The sequence below is a fragment of the Sturnira hondurensis genome, unplaced genomic scaffold (assembly GCF_014824575.4).
Source record: "Sturnira hondurensis isolate 20B ecotype Veracruz unplaced genomic scaffold, ASM1482457v3 Scaffold0019006, whole genome shotgun sequence".
Taxonomy (NCBI): Eukaryota; Metazoa; Chordata; class Mammalia; order Chiroptera; family Phyllostomidae; genus Sturnira; species Sturnira hondurensis.
The window spans coordinates 589,881-613,081 of record NW_028091637.1 but is presented as its reverse complement, the minus strand read 5'-3'; the positions used below and the strand labels follow the sequence as shown (position 1 = coordinate 613,081).

The 23,201-nt window shown below is 43.7% G+C and overlaps 1 protein-coding gene across 3 annotated transcripts in view; it reads right to left on the bottom strand.

The window, feature by feature from the left end:
• KAT2B (lysine acetyltransferase 2B) overlaps positions 1-23,201 on the bottom strand; it is a 93,875-nt gene that overhangs the window by 34,195 nt on the left and 36,479 nt on the right. For all 3 annotated transcript variants that reach the window (XM_037070678.1, XM_037070679.1, XM_037070680.1), the window contains exons 3-6: positions 14,621-14,766; positions 10,853-10,945; positions 9,325-9,506; positions 2,046-2,237 (exon numbers count right to left, since the gene is read on the bottom strand). In XM_037070678.1, coding sequence (XP_036926573.1) covers positions 2,046-2,237; positions 9,325-9,506; positions 10,853-10,945; positions 14,621-14,766 — 613 coding nt within the window. The remainder of the gene's footprint in view (positions 1-2,045; positions 2,238-9,324; positions 9,507-10,852; positions 10,946-14,620; positions 14,767-23,201) is intronic.

Here is a 23,201-nt window from a genome sequence, read left to right as displayed (position 1 = left end):
AAGAGATTTAAAAAGAGAAGTGGGTGGTAATTTTACCCTACCATTAGTAAAAGCGAAGAAAAAGCAGCACTGATTAGCTCAACAGCACAAGCACGCCAGGACTATGGGTTGAAGGAACAAACCGCCCTATAATTAGCAAATATCTGCAAGAAGCGAAATACATTCGCTATGGGGGGGAAAAACTGTCACTACGCAACGTAATTAAAATTTTTCTTTAAGCACCATCAAAAGTGGGGAGGGTCCTCTTTTCCTCTTTGTCCCTTGGCTTAGAGACCAAATGACGACTATAATCTGAAAACATAAAATGCTGCTTATGTGGCAAATGCAATAGAGACAGTAGCAAGAAAATTGCTTTAATCTCTAAGGAGAGGAGCTTAGACTAGTTAAAAGGCAGCCACTGAAACAGACCAGCATGCCCGGAGTTCATAACACATTTAGGGGTAACATTCAAACAGCCATTTAAGTGCTTCTAAATCTTCCCCCCTGGAGGGAGACAAATTGTTCTCGTCCTGTCTCAGTCGCTGGTTTTCTCACGAAAATACTGAAAATCAGGATGCTAAGACTTACATGTGAATATTGGATGTTCACTGAAATCTCATCAGATATACCCGTGACATCCTTTACCTTCACCTAAGGCTTACAGTTTGTATTCAGCAACAAAGGAATTTTCATTCCATTTCTACCTGAAAATCACTTTTGTTGTTATTTTGGACCTAACTTATTTTTTTTTTTGAGAGAGAGGGAAAGGGAGGGAGAAAGAGAGGGAGAGAAACATCGATGTGAGAGCAACATCAGTCAGCTGCCTCTTATACACACCCTGACCAGGAACTGAACTGAACTGACCAGCAACCCTGGCCTGTGTCCTGACTGAGAATCAAACTGGTGACCTTCTGCTTTGTGGGAAGATAGATGCCCAACCTAACGAGCCACACTGATCAGGGTGTGGACCTGGCTTATTTTTTAAAAAACTTAAAATTGTCATTCTTATATACAAACTAGGTACTCCAGTAATAGTAACTTAATAGTAAAAACCTAGTTTTACAACTAAAACTAAGACGACGAGCTCCCATCATCTTTGGTCAAAGAATATAATACCTTCTCTCTTAAATTCTATTTTTCCTGTACACCAGCAAGCCTAGAAAGCCTTTTACATTTTAACTTCTATCTCCCCTACCCAGCACTGCTCTAGGCAGCACGACACACACAAAATGAACCGTCTCATTCATGTTTTGCTGTCACTGCTCCCTGACAAGTCATCCACTACACACTCACCCCATCACCAGCAGTCAGCCTCTTAGCTTAGATATTCAGTTCTCACATTGGGAAATGCATTTCCAAAGCCAACAGTGCAAGATGGCAACTTCCTATTCTCTTTGACACGTGGCCCCCATTTGAAAAATAGTTAAATGATTATTTCTATATTGGAGCTCTGGCAGGTGCAAGGAGCAAGGTGCACAAGAGTATGTATATCCGACAAGAAACCGAGCATCTGAGGTACAAAGAGCACTGTGAAGAAGGCCCCTCTTCCTGTCCAGCTCCACTCTTGGGGTCTGGTTTACAAAAAGTGAGTGGGCAGGCCCACTGCAGCTGAGGCAGGAGCCACTCACTAGTCTTAGAAAGGGTTGGAGGTCTAGGATGGAAAAAACCAACCACTTGTGTTCTCTTGCACCACTTCTGAGTAGATGGAAACTGCTTCTGCACACTGGCCCCCTCCCATCCCCCTCCAGCTTCCTGGCAGCTGAATACACAAAACAAAGCACCACCCCAATCTATGAAGCTCAGAGACAATGACACCCAGGTGGGATGAGGAGGGGGGCTAAGGGAGCTATGACCGCAGTTAACGCACATTTGAGCTAACAATACATGGACTGTGCAGTCCCCAGGAGGACTCTCAGAGGGGGCTGAGAAGGAGGGGGTCCCTTTGTCCCTCTTCCCTGAATGCTTTTCCTAGCATTCCTGATCTCGTTATGGATTCAGGCTTCCGCACATAGTTATCGATCTCAAGCTCCCAGATGAAACAAAGACTTGCAAGACCACTCCCTTACTTTGGGAAATGGGTGAGGATGAGAGTTCGTTTCTCAAGTGGCAGTTTGTCTTTTTCCTGCCTCGCTTGTTCCAGGAGCTGCCGTCTCATAACGGTGAAGACAGAGCGAAGCAGTGTTCTCCCAAACACCTGGGTGGTTTCATACCGAGGTAGGCTGTCACAGAACTGGGGCACGTTGCAGTAACACAGCCACCTGTGACAAGAGGAGACAAGCACGGTCAATACCTCTTAAACCCCCCGATCATCTGAAATCTCTAATTACGGTTTCTCTCACACTATTAACCAGAGCAGGAGAAACTGCAATGGGGCTGCAATGACAAACAACAGTCTCACTACCCGCTAGTGAAGCCTGTGAATTAGACCAGCTCGCCCTTGTCCAACCATGTGGGTCCAACCCTATGAAAACCCTTCCACTTCCTAGTGTCTCTGATACAGTGAGGCCTGCATCCGAGAGCCCAGGATCAAATTTCTGCTTTGTCACTTAGCTGGCTGCAGGGCTTTGGAAATTTGAGTACACTCTTCAGTCTCCATTCCCTTACCTGTAAAATGGGCAGGAAAGTGCATACAGCAATTCGAGATTCTGGCACATAAATAGTAGTTTAAATTTTTTTAAAAAAAGAAATTAAAGGGGAAGCTTTTGTGAAAGAATTAGAATTTCAGCATCAAGTCCTCTGAAAAAAAAAATCTAAGGTTTCTTTAAAATGCCTACACAGCACTCAACATACCCCTGAAGCTTTGGTGGGAAGATAAAGATCTTCAACGCTGTTTAAAACTCAGTCACCAAACGCAGGAAGTAATAAGCTTCCACCATCTGTTGCTTAGGTACATCTTCATGACTCAGACGCAAAGTCAAAATTATGCTCCAGCATTGCACAAGGCTGGAGGAATGCCCAGGCCCAGAGGGAAACCAGGGGTTTTCTTGAGATCTGACCACAGCTCTGGGGTTCACTGGCCATGAAGGGCATGGGATTTGGAAAGCTCGTTCAGTCTGGGAAAGCTCTTCAAAAATCAGCCCTCTTTCCTGTTGGTCTCCCAGAGCTACGCCAGGACAGAGCAACAGGAATGTACCCTGAGGGTCACAGAGGGCAGCGCCAGACCCGGGCAGGGCCAGAAGCTTCACTGCACAGATCCTTATTCCTTGGCAGCAGATCTAAACATCCTCTTCCAGGTCAGGCCTGCTTTCTAAAAATTGAAACCTAGCCCCGCCGTGTGTCTTCTGCACCTCCTTTCGAGTGGCCGGAAGGGCTCTGATGTGCCCGAGCAGCTACAGGAAGCTCCCTGGGAGCTCTCAGCCCTTCAGTGAAGAGTGGAGTAATATGGATTTACTGGTGCTTATCAGCTTTTTTTCTTAGTCTGTATTACTTCGTATTTCCCGTGTGTTGGGGTGTGGGGGTGTGGGTGTGTGTGTGTGTGTGTGTGGTTTTTCATCTTTAGGAAAGAAAACTTCCCTAAAGTGGTAGTCCATTCAAAATTAACCTTAAAACTCTATCATTTCAACTCTTCACTCAACTTTTCTGTCTTAATAATTTACACTCAAATGCCTTTTTATGATTGCAATACCAAAATGGGGGTCTTAAGTGCTGTGTTGTATCTTGTCCAGTCAGAAACAGTGATCTTGGTTGGTAGCAAAAACAAGCTAGGAAGTGCATTTGTTTTGTTAATCCACAGGGCACTTCACAGAGGAATTCATCGCTGTCAAGGCCGATCATTTCTGGATGTTAGTCTGTGGTCCCCAAATGAGGTTAGAAGAATAGTATGAAACTATAAATGTTTAGAGTTAAACACTCACAAACTTTAATAATGTGAAGTTCAGTTTCATGAGACTTAGGCACTCACAAGGCTATTTAAAAGACTTAATATTAAATATGTCCAGTCTCCTCCAATGGAAGATTTCAGAGTTTGAGGATTCCGACCAGTGATGTCCAGTCAAGCTGTCTGTGATGATGGGCATGTTCTCCACCTGTGCTGGTACAGTAGCCACCAGCCACAGGTAAGCACTGAGCACTCATAATGTGGTTAGTACACCAAAGAGCTTAACTTTTAGTGTTCTTTAATTTTAATCAATTTTAAATTTACTTTTAAATGGACACAATATGAAATATTTTTCTATTAACCACTACTTTAGTGTTTTGGTAGGTCTCCATTTAGCTTCAACTGCCTAAAATTTAGTGAATGAATTCAGATATGCTGTAGGCATAAAATACACACTGGATTTAGAAGACTTAGTAGGAAAAAAATATATCATTAATCATTTTTCACATTATACAGTGAAATAATATGTTTATATAATGGGTAAAATAAAACATGAAAGCGAATGTCCTGTGTTTATTTACTTTTTTAAATTCAGCTACAAGAAAAATTTAAATTGGCCCTGGCTGGTGTGGCTCAGTGGACTGAGCACCAGCCTGCAAACCGAAAGGTCCCTGGTTTCATTACCAGTCAGAGCACGTGCCTGGGTCGCAGGCCAGGTCCCCAGTTGGAGGTGTGTAAGCGGCAACCGATCGATGTATCTCTCACACATCGATGTTTCTCTCCCTCTTCCTCCCTCCCTTCACCTCTCTAAAGATAAATAAATAATTTTTTTAAAAAAAGAAGGAAATTTTAAATTACATGTATGGTTCACATTATGAACCTCTTAGTGCTAATTTCCATCTGTGGAAGGGTCACAGATGTCTGCAACCTACTTACGAAAGATATTATTTCTGCTGCAGCAAAGGTAGGTTATAAGTATTACCGTAAAACCATAAAATGTTACCCAAAAGTACTTACAAGCTCATTTAATCTTCCCAGGATAAGAGGGAGGCAGCATAGATTATCATCTAGAAAAATTTTTCCAATAATAAGTTTCCATTCATTTCCTTGAGAATTATTTTATAGGACTCAGTTGACACTTTTTAGTTTTGTTTTTACTTCCAAGACCAACCTTACTTTATAAATAAGTTTGATAAGACAAAGAGACTGAGTCAAGTGTGGCGTTTCAGCGCTGTTTTAATAACTGACGGGACCCTGCATGTAGTGAGATGGAAATGGGAACTTGCATGCCCCGTCTCTGCACACACATCCCTCCTAAGACTTAACTGTAGAGAAAGATTCTGCCTAGGTGACTGGTTTCAGGTCTTCTGAAAAGAAGGGAGGGCGCTGGCTCATTCATTTTTGCATGCCTAATAGTGATGATGGCCTGTGCATACTCTTTACTCGTTGTTCAAATAACTCAGATTTTTTACAGCGTCATGATCATTCACAACCCCCTTGCTTTCTTTAAAGCATGAACAGAACTGGGAAGCTTGAGGGCAACAGACCATGTCTTCGTCCTTCCTTGTTGGACTGAAAGTCCTAAGGGCTTCACAGGACTGAAGTGACCTCTCCTAGTTCACCCAAACTAAAGGCTACTTACTATTAGAGCGTGGACTAGAAGCCAGGTCCCCCATCCCCTAGTCCACTGTTCTTTCTGGGCTTGCGGATAGACCATCCTAGACTTACACGGCTAGTTACGAATACCCAGGAAGTATGGTGGCTGGCCACACTTCACAGAACGATGTTTACCTAAAACTGTTTCACCAAAATCAACTTAGTTACTTCTAATTTGCCCTACAGTCTTACAAAACATCTCCCCAGTATAGAGGTGCCATTAACTTTCAAAAGTTCTGCACATCTCAGCGTCAAAGACAAATTATTTGCTACTTTCCTTTAGCAGATTCTGTTGGTCAGGTGTATTCTATAGTAGATCATATTTCTCTAACACTTTATTTTCAGGTTATTTCTTCATAGAATTATATTAGTGCACCATCATGAAATTCAGGGAATTTCAAAAATTTGTCCAGATTTTTTTTTGAAACGACGGTGATTTCTGGGAAATATATACAATGTATATTTCATATATACCTGTATCAATGATCAATTTTAAATATATCTTAATATTGATATCAAATATTTTCTTTTTCTTTTTTTAAAGATTTTATTAATTTATCTTTAGAGGGGAAGGGAAGGAGAGAGGGAGAGAAATATCAATGTATGGTTGCCTCTCGTGCATCCCCTGCTGGGAACTGTCCTGCAAACCAGGCATGTGCCCTGACTGGGAATCAAACCGTGATTGTTTGGTTCCCAGGCCCATGCTCAATCCACTGAGCTACACCAGCCAGGGCTGATGTCAAATATTTTCAATATAGATATCTTTCCTCCACTCAAAACAGAGAGTAGAGTAATTTAAGCAGTTCTACTGTTCAATTTATGTTCAATTTCTTTCTCGGATCAGTCTTTAAGAGGTAGCTCTGTAGTGAAGAGCACCATTCTCTGAGTCCACCCTCGTCCTCGGAGAACCCCGTCTCACCCCACGTTCACGCTGATGCGAGCTCCCGGTTCCGCCCCTTGGTTCTATCGCCACAATGGCTGCAAACTGTATCCTGAGCCAGCATCCCCAGCCCTGAGGCTCACTTACACATCAAGATAAAGTCCAGTGCGCCTGCAGCCTGTAATATTACCCATTTTTCAGAAGATTAGTATCAGTGAGACACCATGTCCCAGTAATGTGTGGTTATTTAAATTCCCAAGGAGCCACGACAGTGAGGTTTTACCCTGAAACAATCATCCTCATCATTTTCACAGGTTGTTCCTACTTCCCTTTCTTCATCACCCCAGTGAGATGGGGGGGAGGGGGGAGCAGAGGAAGGGCTGTCCACCTTCATTTCCTTATGTATTATTAACAGAGGCTCTTGGTCTACATTCCACCTAGAAATCAGCAGGTTTCAGAACTCATCGGGGCCTATTCATTTCAGCCTCCGAGCAGGTTTCTCTTCATCACTGGCTGACTCCCCTTCTCTGCCTTCAGCGGTTGGCGCAGGCTGCTGGGCTGGAGAGGAGTCTTCTGCTGCCGTTTCCCCCTGTTACCTTCGTTTCTAAAGTGATGTTCCAACAAGTGCACTCTCGGTGAACTTATTCAGTGGTACACGCTCTAGCTTAAGAGTCCCCTGTTGGCAGTGACTGAGCTTTAGGCGACAATGTGTGTGGGAGGAAATGATGACTAATGTCCGCCTAGCACCTGTTCTGGGCACCAGACACTCTGCACAAAAGCACCTCGTGGAACACTCACCACACGTGTGAGACTTGCACAGAGAGACACGGAAGGTCCAGGAGGTGAAAGGACTGGTCTAAAGCACAGAACCAGGATGAAGGAACAGGGCCACAGTTCAAACCCATCGCTCATTCCAAAGCTTATTCCTAGTTTTACTACTCCCTAAGTATCTGTAAGTTCCACCCATTTCTTGGTGAGTCCTAAGTGCTAATAGTATTTTTTTTAAGATTTTATTTATTTACCTTTAGAGGGGAAGGGAAGGAGGGAGGGAGAGAAATATCAATATATGGTTGCCTCTAGTACATCCCCCAATGGGAACTGGCTTGCAACCCAGGAATGTGCCCAGGTTGGGAATCGAACCGCGATCCTTTGATTTGCAGGCCCGCACTCAATCCACTGAGCTATGCCAGCCAGGGCCTAATGGTATTTTTATTCTGCTTTCTAAAACATTGTAATATCTTCCATGCTACTTCACATTTAATTCCTCTCCTTGATGCAACAGTTTTTCCTGTTAAGAATGGCAAATCTTTCTGGGCTCTGACAAACATTCGGCTTTGCCCACTGTTCACAGATGGTATTAAAGGACATTTATTTTTGAGATTTACCTCAACTCACTTCAAACAACAATTACAACACTATGGAAATTGTTATTAATGTAAAATTCTGAAATGGAGGTGTAGGAATGAAGGTATACTTTAACAACTGATTCTGAAGAAATCTGTAATTCCTCAAAAAGTCAATAATTAAGATAAAATACTTTATAACTCAAACTGTATCTACTGCAAAAGGAGAGAGGAGAGGAAAAAGGGGAAGTTCTCACAAAATCAGGCCAGTGAACAGGAAGGAAAAGCCTTCCTTACATTATTCCCATCCCTACACGCCATCATAAAAAATAACCTGGGGATGAGTGGTCTTTACAAACTATCGAAAGTCACTCTGTATTTTAAATCTGAAATATGTGTATATGCTCATAATTCTCCCTGAAGCAAGCTTGTTGTACCCACCAAATCTACAGGGAAAAGTAAAAAAAGGAAATCCAAGTCACTTTCTTAACTTTAATGAAAACAAATATAGGTCATTCTATTTTGTACAGCCCATGTTTAAGATTTTTTAAGGCAATTTTTCAGTTCCTAAGCAATCAAAATAAACTCCCACTTTAGGAAAAAAACATGGGCAATCCAAGAGTCTTCAGAGTTTGATGCCTACCAACAGGGAAATGGTTGGGTAAATTATGGTATATCAACTCAACAAACTGTAATGTAGCTAGTAAAACGATACGATGTTAAATGGAGAGACAAAAAGGATGCAAATTCTGTATTTTCTTTCATTCTAACTAATGTCAAATATTTACTTAAAAGAGTAAAGGCTGGAAGACAGTATATATAACAACATTAGTTCTGTCATGGTGCTGGGACTAGAGTGACCTTTCCTTCTTTAAAAAAAAAATTCTTTAGTTCTGGCTGGTGTGGCTCAGTGGATGAGTGCTGGCCTGCAAACAGACTGGTCGCCAGTGCAATTCCCAGTCAAGGCACATGCCTGCTTTGCAGGCCAGGTCCTCGGTTGGGGTTGTGGAAGAGGCAACCAACTGATCCCACACTGATGTTTCTCTCTTTCTCTTCCTCTCTCCCTTTCCCTCTCTCTAAAAAATAAATAAAACTGCTTTTAAAAATTATTATATTTATGGTCATTGCATTTTTCAAATGAGATCTTTGTGTAAGAATTATAAAGTTACAGTACTGTTATCTAAATCAGAGATGTTCAATAGAAATATAACGCAAGCCCCATGTAATTTAAAATTTTCTACTAGTCACATCCAAGAATGAAAAGAAACAAGTAAAATTAACATACTTTAGTTAATTCAATATATCTAAAATATCACCATTCTAAAATGTAGTCAACAGAAGAAACTATGGATGAAATACTTCACATTCTTTTTCCTAGCCACATTTTTCAAGCACTCAGAGCCACCTGTGACTAGCAGCTACCATACGACAAAGTACAGCTCTCCAGTTTGTGTCCCTCACCCCCCAAAACATCACGATGTGAATAAAAAGTGGAAGTCTGGAGACTTAAACCACACAGACATTCTCTCTCGGAATCAATGACGTCACCATGAGACCTGGACAACCCTTGCTTGCAGAGACAAGTAGCAACTTCGTGTCTGCGGTGTGCTCTACGTGGCCCAAAGGAAAAGAGCTGGTCACCTGATTACCTCGTGTAGTTTTCTTTGTATCCAGAAATATCGTCATTGGGAGATCGCAGTCTTCGCTGAGACGGAGCCTCCAGGTGCCAATAGTTGATACGGTTTAGGAACATTTTGGCCAACTCCACTATTGTCTGCCTTTCTTTGGGTGGCAGGTGACTAAACTTGTACTGTACAAAGTTATTCACGCCCTTAAAAGGAAGAAAGGCAATTTATTCATGCAGCTCTGGAATCGCACTAATTCTGAACACCCACACAGACAGCAGCATTGGTGCCTTCTTAGCCAAGGAACAGACATTTCCCTAGTCACAAGAATCTCTCCCTTTTCCCTGTTAGAGACCAGGCATGCCAAGAGGGCATCCGCTGTGCCTCAGATCACAGCAAATGAAAAGTGACAGGAGAGAGAGGCTGTGAGCTGCAGTTCTGTGCCCGCTGCAATCCTGACAGGTTACAAAGAAAATCAAAATCACAGACTGAAAAGGTCAAAGCCCCTTAAACAATAAAATATGACCACTTTGCAGAATAATTCTCGCTGTACTATCAACACAACAGCTCACATATAATGAGGCTTGTTGGATAAATAATATGTTTTTACAGTAGCAAAATTTTAATGAAAAGGCCACTAGTATACCTAAACTCCACTAGATTTTAAGCTCTTTACTGTCACTCTCTGTTTCATCAAGCTTACCCTCCAAAAACAAATCCTATTCAAAATTATGAGCTTTGTCAAGAATCTGTGGATTAACTGAATCTGTCTACAGAACAGTCCCATCTAACCTAATGTCAAATTTTAAAAAAACAACAACAAATTCTTACTTAATAGCATTTGGAAATAAAATTTCTTCTACTGCAAACAGACTGATAAAAATACATTTACTTGTAAGGGCTCTGATACCGAGTGTTCCAGAATCATCCTCACCCAGAAATTCAGTCAACAGTACGAGACTTATTCAGCCAAACGACAGGCTAAAAAGTGCTGCTGAAAGACATGGATGACACCTAACAGAGAAAGTCTGCACATGTCAACAGAGTCCCTGAGTAGATTGACTTCTTTCCAGGAACCATAATATAGCAGGAAGTCCATTTCTGGACTCAAAAATCTCATTTCTTTTTTGCGTTGCTTGCTGGGCTTACAGTTTTTTCACATTGCTACTGAGTTCCCTCACATCGACAAGCTTTTTCAGACAATTCCAAGCAAAGGAATAAAAGATTTAATTTTTAAACATGAATACCAAGAAAAAAGCACATTTCATGTATTTTTACAAATTACATGTTCTACTTAATTTTTTCCTTCCCCCAATACACAGTGATTTCTGAATATTGCGGCAACCCTAAAAGACAAAAGCTAGGTCATTTATTAAGTTAAGTATTCATTTCTGAGCCAAAGGGCCCAGGACAATTTCTACAGACTAGGAGCATCTCTAAGGAGGGTATGGAGGGCAGAAAAAAAGATGTGAAAGGAAGATTAAAAGGTTCATTCAGCCTTAAAGCAATTTTAAAACATGGGGGGTGGGGGGCTTCTCTTTTTTCTTTTTACCTGTTCAATACTAGGTTTTTCAAATGGGGGTTTCTTCTCCAAAGAACCTTCAACCACAGGTTTTCCTCTTTGTAAAATAGACTTTCTCAAGAGCTGCAAAGAAATCATTTTTAAAAATCAATCAGAGCTTCTCTCACTGTCCCTCTCCCCCTCTCTCTCTCACACACACACACACACACACACACACACAGAGGCTTTGAAGGAAAGTCACCATATTCTATCTATCTCAACTACATGTAATCAAAGCCTTAAATTATAAAACAGGCTGACTACCAGGTAACCCAAGTTTGCACACACCCACGACCAGAGCCATGAGGAACTAGACACCTTTCACACTGGGGGCAGCCCGGGGCAGCAGGGGCCACCAGATACCTATATCCTACGCACTGTCCCCTCTCCCCACTCTGTTTCTGGCCTTCCACTGACCCAGGGGTCTGGTGTACACCATGCAAACTTTGCACACATCCATCCAGAACACTGAAGGTGTGCTAAAGAACACCCTGGAGGGTCTTGTTTAAGCCCCTGAAAGGCCGAGATCCATTTTGCACAAATGAGGGGGGGGGGTCGAGGAGGCAGGGACTGTCTGTGGCAGCTGTGTATCCACGTCATAATCCCACGGCCCAAGCTCTTCGGAAGGAATTTCGCAGGGCTCTCAACTGGCAACTTCCACTGTTGCGGTCTTTTTTCATTTCCTCTCCGCCCGCAGGATGCAGGCCAAGTGTTCTGGCATCTCAATGCCCACAAAACAAAACGCTGCTCTAATCCCTGCCATTGGAATTCTAAGCCCTCAGAGAGCAAATATCAGAGAGAAAAGGGAACAGAGAGCCACTAATCAAGACCTAATTTGAAAATAAACTTAATATTAAAATTCTTTACCTTCCACCTTTGCTCGAACCTTCACATGTGGGCTGGTGATGATTCATGACCCTGCCTTTATTGAAGTTACTTTTTCCCCCTCCTCTCTCAAATCACTTGCCTTTTCAATACAAACAAAGCAAGGCAACCATTCTCCCAGGAGTTAACACCCATGGACAACCCCATAAGGTTGAAAGTCCCCAGGTGTCCCCATCTGGGTAGGTGCTACAAGGGCCTCAGTGGTTTGTAGGTAGGGGTGTCACGTAAATTATCAGGGCAGGTGCCGTTGATCCAGCCGCTGTATTATGCCCATCTTTACAAGAGCAAATGTGCAATAAGCCATTGTGTGTGATTCTAAAGATACATAAAAAATCAATCATAAAAATTTAAACACAAATAATTCTGGTTGCCACTTTATCCCTCCAGTAAAAATAAGACCGTTTGGGAACTTGGCCTGTTGGGGGTTTCATTGTGGAGATAACCTGCTGGATTGGGGAACTGTTGAATCTTATTTTCTACAAAAGAATAAAGCTGGGATAAATGGGCATAGCAACACATTTTAAGAATAGCAGCAAACATTTGCATCCTTACGTCTGCCAGGCACTCTTCGTAGTTCTGTGTACATATTATCTAATAGTCAAAACAATCTGTCGACATAGGGGCTATTACTGTTTGTATTTTGCAGATAAGGAAACTGAGAGAGAAGGACTCACCCAAGGTCACATTTGATAAGTGATGCAGCTGGATTTAACCCCAGAGAGCTGGGCTCCAGGGCCACATCCACAGGCCCTGGGAGACACTGAGCTTTAGCAAGCAGCTTTTCAACTGAGTTTATATTCAACATCTAAGACTTCAGTTTCTTTTTAATGCTACTAAAATGTACACTACATTTGAATTATTGAAACATATGAGACACAAGAGCTGCCTTTCAAAAGTTAAGGAAGGGTGATTGAGAACTTAATTTGCCCAAAGAATGATTTGGGGGGGAGGGTAGGGGAAGAATACTGAGTATTTTGGATATCGTTCCCCAAGCAAAAATATTGGTGCTGTTAAAGAAGAGAGCGGTGAGAGGGAGAGAGAGAACGCACTTCCAAGCAGAGCAGTGCTTGGTGGCCTGGGTTACACACAGAATCAAGAGGAGGCTGACGGGATGGAAACCTTGACACCACCCTCACTTCCAACAGGGCGGCAGGGGACTGCCAGGGAGCTAAGCTCCAAGACAAATTGTACCTGCAGTCATGCAAGCGTTGTTTTCCTTCAACTAAGATCTTTTTCCAAAGAAGTTCTAAACCGTATGAACCTGCCAGGGCTCAATCTTGATGACTCAGGCCTCAGAGCCATGTCTACAAATTGTCACCTGGAGTAGCCCAGTGCCTGCTAATGGCTGTGGGGAATTCAGTTATTCATTCATACATTGTTTCTCTCTCCTTCTTTTCTCTCCTTCTCCTCCCAATTAACCTTTTTAGAGTTAATATTTCCATATGACCCCAAAATTTAAAAATACAAGTCTTCACTCCTTCCCCTATCGACCTCCAAAAACCCCATTAGTTAAAAAAAGAAGGGAAAATGGTGTACCAAGTAAATTCAAACAAACAAATAAACAACCAAAGGAAAAAAAAAGCTATAGGAATTGGGCACAGAATTTTCACCGAGACTCCTAGCAGCAAAAGCAAAAGAGGGAACTCAAGGGAAAATGTATCTGTCCTCATTCTATAAAACGAAGCCCAGCATTCACTGGAAACAGAAAACGTTTCCTAGCTATAAGCTCTGAGTGGAGTGTTCTGGGTTTTGTTTTTGTTTTTAAAAGATCCTTGTAAAGATTACAAACTACAGCATAGTAGTGTCTTCAATACAGGTTGGTGTTTTTTTTTCATTATTCCTTTTGTCATCCTTCTTTCTGAATCTACTTTTGGTCCCATTACCAGTTTCCCTCCCACCTCTCTCAGTCCAGCTGAAATCAGACGCTTGGGGGGACATCTGTCTGTAAGAAGGGAAGGGACAGGATCCAAAGGAGCTGAGGTAGAGCCATGAAGACACAGCTATGGCGAATGGTGGCACTAATCGGTGACTTGTGTCACAACGAGACAGACGCAGAGAAGAGTGGTAAGATGCCAGAGCAAATATGGAAATTCTTGGTTGCTCCCCCTGAAGCCTAAGAGTCAAAGCCCTCGCACCACCACCCTCTGACCCCATCTCCTCCCAGCCTCCCTTCACTCACTAGGCTCCGCACACTGGCCTCCTTGCTATTCCCACGTCACATCAACCTCACCTGGCACACGGCCCAGATGCCTGCTCCTTCTGCTGGCTGGAAGGCTCTTCCCCCAACCCTTTTCAGGGAAGGCCCCTATCACTTCTGCATTTCTGCCCAACTGTCATCTCTGAGAGGCTTTTCCCAACTGCACTTCCTCACTACCAGGCCCCCCCACCACACCACCATCCCTGCCATTCTGATTCCATTGACCCGACTTTGTTTCTCTTCACAGCACTTAGCACCACCTCCAAACATATTATTTACTTGTTGATTGTCTGCCTCTTCTACCAAAATAGAAACTCCATGAGGGCAAAGACTTCCTTGCCCACTGATCCATCCCTCATGCCTACATGATGCCTTGCACAGAGCCCGAGTGCAGTACACATTTGTTGCAGAGATGAATGGATGGGGGGGATGGACAGAAATCCATAAGCACAAGCAAACAAGGACACTGAACTTGGCATACAAGTCTGAAGGCTCTCAAGGAGAATCAGGTGTTCGACGTATGGTGCGTCACACAGAAATGCACGCACCAGCAAACTCTAAGGGCAAAATGTACCATGAGCTGAGAGCCTTCCCGCCCATGACCTGGTGTACGGAAACTGAGCACATCCGAACAACGAGAGAAAGAGGAAAAGCCTTTTACAAGGTTAAAATCGTACCTTGAATAGGTAGAAATAAACTTGTTTGGTGTCTGCATCCTCTTCCTTGTGGACACAGGTAAAGAGATACTCCACATCCAACACTATTCCCAGGAGTCTGTTCATTTCTTCCTCTGATACGTTCTCCAAGTGGGAAACGTGAGCAGCTTAGGACAAAGATCAAAGGAACATATGTTAGAAGTTGGCTGGAAACTGCAAACACTCATAACTTCAAAATGGAAGGTTGTCTCTCACAAACCTTCAAGGATACCAACCCACTAGAATGCATGGCAAACAGGAAATTTCTGAACCTCTGTGAGATCTAAGTTTTCTCACAAAAGTGACTTGTGATTAAGGGACTGACACCTTGTGCTGAGTCTTTGCCTCGAAAATGAACCAGGGGCTAACCAGTCTAATACTAACATATATGTAAAATCCAGAACTCGCTGGCACCAAGTCTGGCCATGATGGTGTTAAATTCTTATGTGTTTCCCTATCAGCAGCTGCTCCACCACATCCTGTGGTCCTAGAAGTGGATCTGGGATTTGGAGGTCTGTGCTTGAGGGGCATTAAAACCAAGCTCTCTCTGAGAGCTGCGTTCTAGAGGCTGTGAACGGTTCAGTCAGCCAAGAATATCGTCTGAGTACAAAGACTAAATGAAGGCCCTTTCCCCAGCCTTTCTGAACACACGGAACCTTACTCTCTGCAGCAAAGTTCCCACTGGAGCTTGAGATCGAACATCCTCTGGGATCCAGACGCCAAACCCACTCTTCCTGTCTCTGTCCTGCTATCCTACTACAGTTAAGCGACTTACCTGTGGACCTTCTCGCCCACATCCCTGTAGTCTCTTCTAACCCGAATCCAGCCCAGTTTTCAAGGTTATCTTAGTTAATCCTCAAACAATCCCATAAGATAGATATCAGTAATCCTATTTGACGACTAAGGAAACTAAGGCTCAGAGAGACTGCATGCTGTTTCACCCAAGGTCACTCAGCCAACAAGGAAGAACCAGGGCCTGAAAGCGAAGACGGTTGGACCCAAACTCTAAAGCACCCACAAACACATTTTTTATGACTAGCTAATTCACTTCAAATCCTTTTCCACTTGAAAAGGCCTCTCGTGCTAGGCCACCCAACAATCCCCCACTAGCCCATGAGCTCCTCTGGGTCAGGAGCAGATCTCTCCTTTCTGGATCCCCAGCACTTGTCGCCACGCTTGCTGCGGAATGGACAGTCCTCTTGGGCATTGCTCTTGGTGTGCTCTTGCTTACACATCGAAGTGCTTGGGATGATCTTTCAAGAAAGACTAACACGTATAGTAGAGTGACAGGCTTTTCCTTGCCTTTCTAAAGGCAGATGGGACTGAACATTATTGAGGAACACCTGTGAGGTGTCAGCGTGGGTCACTCTACTCCAGAAACCATGGTGCTCTTGACATTAGACCACAAAGTTCAGTCAGGAGCCTGGGACAGAAAGTGCTGTGGGTACCCTGCCCACATGCCCTCTCCTACCACTGCAGGACCCACATCCTGGCTGCCAATCTGTAAGAAGCTCTGCCATGCTCTTGCCACGCAAGAGCAGCCTTCAACCAAAGACTGGAGAAATTACAGCGCCAATTCCCCTCCCTCGCCCCTCAGGTGGAATAACTTCGAGGAGAGCATTCTACACCGGCTCCCACATGGTCCCCCAGACTGGAGCCCCAGCCATCCACGGTGGGGGCTGGCTTAGTAACGCGCCCTTTATCGACCACCTCTTCCTCTTCGTCACACTTTTCCTCTCCCGACCTTTACCCCAAATAAACTACTGGCACTCAAATCCGTGTCTGCAGTCTGCTTCTGAGGGAGTCCAAACTAAGAGAGCGGATCAAAAGCGACTTCAAAGGGATAGGAGGATTAAATATCGAGAGTGGACTTTCCATGTCCGTGAGGAAACCAGATAAATGGGGTTAAAATTAGAGGGGCAGAGGCCACCCAACTGAAATTCCTATCTGACGCAGAGGAGCAGTGGAAAGGCAGAGTGATGGGCCCAAGGTCATAGGACGCTGGTGACGAGTGTGTGTGCGCCCCTAGAGAGCATTTTTTAATCATAAGACGGAGGAAGGAAATTTCGGTGGCCTGTCTGCCTTACATACTGCAGAGCAAATCTAAGGAGGCATCTACGCTTGAAAATGCCAATACTGTGTTATCACATAATCAAATAGAAAAGGAACAAGTGGACTCAAGTGTTTCTAAGAACGTAAGTGATTTGCATCATAGAAAAGCTACAAATATCTATGTGTGTAGACACAAAAATGAATCTTCGAGTCTATCATTTTACACTCGGCTATACATGCTGTGGCTTCCTCACATTCTAAAAGGGGCCTGAAATTAGACTTCCTTTTAAGTAGTATGTTTGCCAGGTCATTCTTTCCTGAAGACTGAAACCTTTCCCTTGAGTTGAGTCTGCAGCCTTTGGGAGATAAGCCTCATTCCAAAAACAATTAGGGCAAGATTTTTATGTCAGTTATGCACAGAGGTAATTTTATTTAAGACTATTTTTACCTAGCCATGTTTTCATTTCTTTCCAGTGATAAGCTGTGAAAAGAAGCAGTCTACAATGTAAGATAAATTTCTGCAGATGAAACACTCTGAGGTGCTAACACAGAGTGTTAGCATATAACTCACAGAAGAACGTGCCGTAATTTATTGTTAAAACCAGTGGCTCACTTTTTATTAACCCACAAAACACTTTACCCAACGGAATTCCTAATCAGAATTAGAAAGGGATGTTCTGAAATGGGGGCAGAAAGTCCTATTTTTAGAAGGCCCTCCCCTTGAGGGGGCTCCATGGTTTGAAAACCAGTTTAGAAACATCTTCTCACATATTTTGAAGAGTAGATCAGATAAAAATTAAAATGCTTAAGAAGTGCCCTGGCTGGTGTAGCTCAGTGGGTTGAGATCGGGCCTGCAAACCAAACAACTGCAGTTCGATTCCCAGTCAGGGCACATGTCTGGGTTGCAGGCCAGTTCCCAGCAGGGGACGCACGAGAGGCAACCATACATTGATATTTCTCTCCCTCTCTCCTCCCTTCACCTCTAAAGACAAATAAATAAAATCTTTAAAAAGAATAATAAGATAAAATAAAATGCTTAAGACGTGAGGCCTGAGGAAGTTCATTTCTTTCTGACTCTGCTGAGGAGGGAATCTGTGATCTCTCCTCAAATCTCTGAGTGTTACCCAAAGCATGAAGGAATAAGGAGCTGAAGATGGGCAGAAATGGGAAGGAAGCTGCGAGTTTCCCAGAAGAGGCAGGTGAGGCTCTACTGGGCTAATGAGGGCAACCTTTATAGCAGAGATGGGTTTCTGTTCCTCTGAGAATGAAGGAAAGGTAGGGCTCGGGTGGGAGGGGGTAAACAGGTATGGAAAGAGTTAGACTTCCTACAATGAATGGAGGGGCGAGGGAAGATCAGAGGAAAGTAAAGGGAGTGAACCATCTGCTTTAGAAGGAAAACAGAAGGTCTGGACAAGTTGTTATGAAAGAGGAGCTTCCTCGTCCTAAGAAAGCCAGATAAGGCCAGTTATAACTAACTACAAATTTTGAATAACCAGTCTCCTGGCTGCCATGTTCCCAGGCGCTCCCACCAGGGGCCCCTTTTGACCGAGACCCCTTTTCAGTCTCTGAGCACCTAACTCTGCTTTTTCTCTCACCAAATCCCTATCACCAGCCAACCTCTCCTGAAGCGCAGGTCTTCACTAAACGCCCCCTCACGGCCTTTCCACCCTAATGATGTTTGAGTGCTCCACCATCACTACAAACCTGACTCTAGCAGTAGAGCCTCACGGCCCTCCTCAAAATAGTGTCTCCCTCTTGCCAGCCCTGTTTCTGGCAAGGAGCCCATCACTCATCCGTTCATTGTCCTTGACCTCCCACATATTGCCAGTCCCCAGAGTCAGCGGAGCTTCCTAATTCTCTCGGAGCCAATATCACTCCCACCTCTGGTCTCAAGTCCACAGTACCAACAGAATCCCCAGACTGTCGTTCTGCTTCCACTTCCCTCAGACAACCCGTCTCTCCCAAGTCTGAACACCGCTCCTGAGTAAGCCCTGACCAGAATTAGACAGGGCTTACTCGGGGACCCACAACCCATCCCAACCCATGCCAACACCCAGGGGCACACTTCCCTCTGGCTGTAAAATTACACTACTTATTGTACTGAAAATCAACTCGTATTTAATTTTTAAAAAGGTCACTCATTATTGAAAGAAACCCTTCTCTTCACCTTTTTCCAAAGAAGCATTTTTGATGCACATAGGTTTCTTTCAATGATCTGAAAGCATGTTTTTGTTTTCTTAAAAATATATACCTCCATTACGTACAATTGCGGGGGTTTCGAAAAGGGCTCCCAAAATGTTCCACTTTGACATATAAATTATCTCGAGTTGAAGGCAATCAAGATCCTGAGGCTCCTGAGAAACTTTTATCTCTCCCTGAAAGAATTTAAATTAGGGGCCTCGCCCATAACACAAGTTATCACCACAAACAGCTTTTGGTTGACCAATCTATATGGCATGGCAAACTACTGATTACTGAACATCTGTCAACATCCACAGTGACTTTCTTCCCCTCAGAAGCTCCAAAGTGCCTTCCCTTTCCCTCAGCTCAGAATGTCACATACACCTCGTTTCAACTTTCTGTCCTGGAACCTCCTGTGTGTGTGTAGGGGTGGGGGGGGGGGGGGGGAGGGGAGGTCTCCGACTCTCCCATGTATGTAGGATTACCATGTGTGCGTACGTAATTAAACTTGGTTCTTCTGTTAACCCGTCTCACTCCAATTAAATAAGTAAACCAACCAAAAGAACCTGAGAGAGTTAAGTTCCTTCCTCTGCTACAGAAGTCTGGAAGCATTATTAAAAGTAAAAATAATAAAGTGAAATAAAAATCTGTAAAGTACAGGGCACAAATCAATAGCAGTTAATCTGCCACAGAACTCATAACACTAAATCTTCATCATTTAAACCTTTGATATAGGTTCTAACTTCCCCTCCAATAAACTTTCCATCAATGTACCATATATTACATCATCAGTGTGAGAGCACACACCATTCCCCACCCTTGCCAACCGTGGAGACGCCTTCTCAATAATTTTATCAGTCATCCCAAAGTATTAACGCAGGCCCCCCCGGGTTCTGATCAGCACTCACGGGCATGCCCCTGGAGTTGCTCTCCATGTTCCTGGTGACTTGCATTTGTCCCTTTGTGCGCTGCCTGCTCATGTCCTCTGCCTTTTTTCTAACGGTGTTGGTTTTTTGGTTTGAGGGGTTTTGTTTTGTCTTTTTAGTTTTGGCGGGGGAGGGGGGGATTGCCTTGAAAGAGCTTTATGTCTGTCATGTTCAATGCAAATGCTCCTGGATTTTGCTGGGGTTGTGAATTGGGTGGTTGGTTTGGTTGTATAGGAATTTTAAATTTTTTACAAGTGAAATCTACAGCTGGCATTTCTTTAAGGTCTTGCTTGCAAAAGTCTTTCCTCTGCGAACAAAAGATAACAAAATGTATTTTCTACCAGCTCTTTAACAGGTTTTTTTTTTCAATTTAAAACATCCCTCTAACAACATGTCAAAGTCACAAAAGAGAAAGGCTGAGGAACTGTTGCTGATTAAAAGAGGCTAAAGAGACCTGCTTTGATACTGTGATTTATAAGAAAAAAGTAAATATATTTGGTCTTAATTCCCTTTCCTGGCACAGTACTCCTAAACCTGCTGGAATTTCCTAAGAAATGAGAGCAATAAAGGTGAAAGGAGGGTCTTACAACAAATTCCTTTCAACCAAACCTGACTTTATACTAAGTGACTTTTGGAAAGCCCCTAAAGATGAGGTTAGGGGTACTGGTTCCCAGGGTAACAAAAAAAGTGACCAAAGAGTTGGAATTTTGAGGCCATCACTCCGCCTCCAGGAGGAGAGAGGGTCTGGAGGTAGACTTACTCACTAATAGCCATTGACTCAATCAATCATGCCTTCTAATGAGGCCTCCATAAAAACCCTTACTGACAGGGTCAAGAGCGTCCAGGCCAACAACGTCCAGGCAGAGGCGCTGGGCGGGCAGCACACCCGGACAGGCGCAGCAGCAGCTCCATGCTCCTCCCCGTAACTTGCCCAGTGCAGCTGTTCCATCCAGCTGCTCCTGAGCGGCACCCTTTTCTAATAAACTGGTCATGTAGGAAGTAAACTGCTTCCCTGAGTTCTGTGAGTCACTTCAGAAAATTATCAAACTTGAAGAGGGGGTCAAGGGAACCTCTCATTTACAGCAGGTTTGTCAGAAGCACAGGTAGTAACTTGGACTTGAGATTGGCTTCGGAAGTGGGGAGGGAGTAGAGGGACACCGAGCCCTTAGCCTGTGGGGTCTGCGCTACCTACACGCAGTTAGTGTCAGAACTGAGTTAAATGGCAGGGCACCCATTCTGGGTGCACTGGAGAGGTGGGAGGCTTGTGTGGTGAGGGAAAGCCCCCACAACAGATGTCAGAACTGTTGACTGTGAGTGGACGAACTGTTTTCCCTCCATATAACAACTACATATGTCTGCGATTCCAGACTAGGCACTTAATGAGAGGAGAATATGCTGTAAAGAACATTTTTAGGTCAACTCATAAAACTGGAATACCAACAGTAGATTAAATAAAGTATTACATTCATGTTAAAATTTACTGAAGTTGGTAACTGAACTGAGGTTATATAAAAGAATACCCTTATTTTTAGGAAATATGTATTTAGGGGATGGGGCCATGATACATATGTAACTTATTCTCATATGATCCAGGAAAAAAAGAACTATACATGTACAAATACACATATGTACAGACTCATGTGTGTGTACATACACACACATATACACATGAAGTCTGTCCAAAAGGTACCCAGCCATGTAGTATGAAAAATGGAGCTGTTTACTGAAGAAGATAGAAGATACGAGAAACACTGTACACAGGACAATGCCAGTTCAGTCCCCTTCAAATTGGGCACTTTGGGTCCTCACACAGTTCTCCCAGTCACCATAAACTGCCCAATCGTATTTTTCTAAATCTCATCAACAGTCTGAAATCTGTCCCCTTTCAAAGGTGATTTTAGTTTTGGGAAAAGCCAGGAGTCACAAGGCATCCAACCTGGTCTGTAGCGGGCCTGAGTCACCTGAGCGATTTGATGTTTTGCCAAAAACTCTGCACAAGACGTGAGGCATGAGCGGGCATGTTGTGGTGATGGAGCTGCCAATCACCAGTGGCCTATAGCTGTGGGCTTCTGAATCACCTCAATAGTTTCCACAAAGGAAACTATTTCCTCCATGTTCAAGCTTAACACAAAATGTGATGCAGATTCATTGCTCTCCTCACTCAGTCATTTTGAATGCGACAGCCACACAGTACACATGCTCACTCATTTATATATATGAGAAACTCAAAAACCAAACAGGATAAAATGTTACTGTAGTTTTAGCATAGGTAGCTAGTTAGGTACTTTTAAAAAAGAGAGAAGGGAACTAAACTACCTAAGACTGATTAACTAGAAAGCTACACAGAACCCCAGGCAACAGCCACAGGGGACTTAATGCTGACCAGGCAGTAAAGTCTGGCTTTCTAATCCCTTCGGTGAACAACCAGTGTCCATTAGCTAGATTACCGATGGGTGAAAGGGGCCATGGAGAGTAAGGGGAAAATTCCTTTGCTGGGCTCATGTGCAGTAGAAGACAGATGACGAAGCAGAACTATGAGGTATGCACAATAGGAGCTAACATGGCAACCATAAACGGAAGAAGTCTAGCCTCAGAAAATCTGCCAAGATAATCAGTTAGGTTAAGGGCACAGAACCCAAAACGGTCCAGGAGAAAAACTGGACTGGGGGGGAGGCACCAGCATAGCCCCAGGAAAGAGACTGAATAGTTTAAAAGAAAGCCTAGCCATTCCCAAACCCAAGTAAATAGAATCAAAGCTTAACAAAGGCCCTAGACATACATGTTCTCTCTGTAGCTGCCAAACAGGCCTGGGGGTGGCAGCCACGCAGGACAAAGCACAACTTCGAAAGCGGGCCAAAGGACAACAAAGGCTAAGCTGAAGACTTCTGAAGCTTCGGGTGCTGATTCTGTGGTAAGGGCACAGAATCTCTGGGCCATGGCTCTCTTCTTAGGCTTCGTGCGGTCGGTCCCAGAGGCTGGAGTCCTGCAGAACGAGGGAGCTAAGCCAGCTGGTCATGGATGCCGTAGTGCAGTAGCATCTTCTGGGGCATCTGTACCCTGCGCGCCCCTCCACGTCCAATACATCTTCCACGATACCTCAAAGGCTCCCATGCAAGAGTCCCTGAAACTTTTTTCTCACGACTGTACAAGAATCCTATTTCCAGACCGGTTGGCAGACCCACCTTGGTCCTGGACCAAGTCTGACAACAGTAGGTAAATATGAACAAAAGGTATAGAGAATGTTCTTCCTTTTCATTCTCAAGACTTCTCTGTAAGTTTAAAACTATTTCCAAATAAAAAGTTTTTAAAAAATCTTTCCTCCACATGGAATTTCAATATCAAATGTCAACAACCCTGCTTTCCTTTCAAACAGCCTTCCAAGAGCCTGAACTCTCATTACCCTA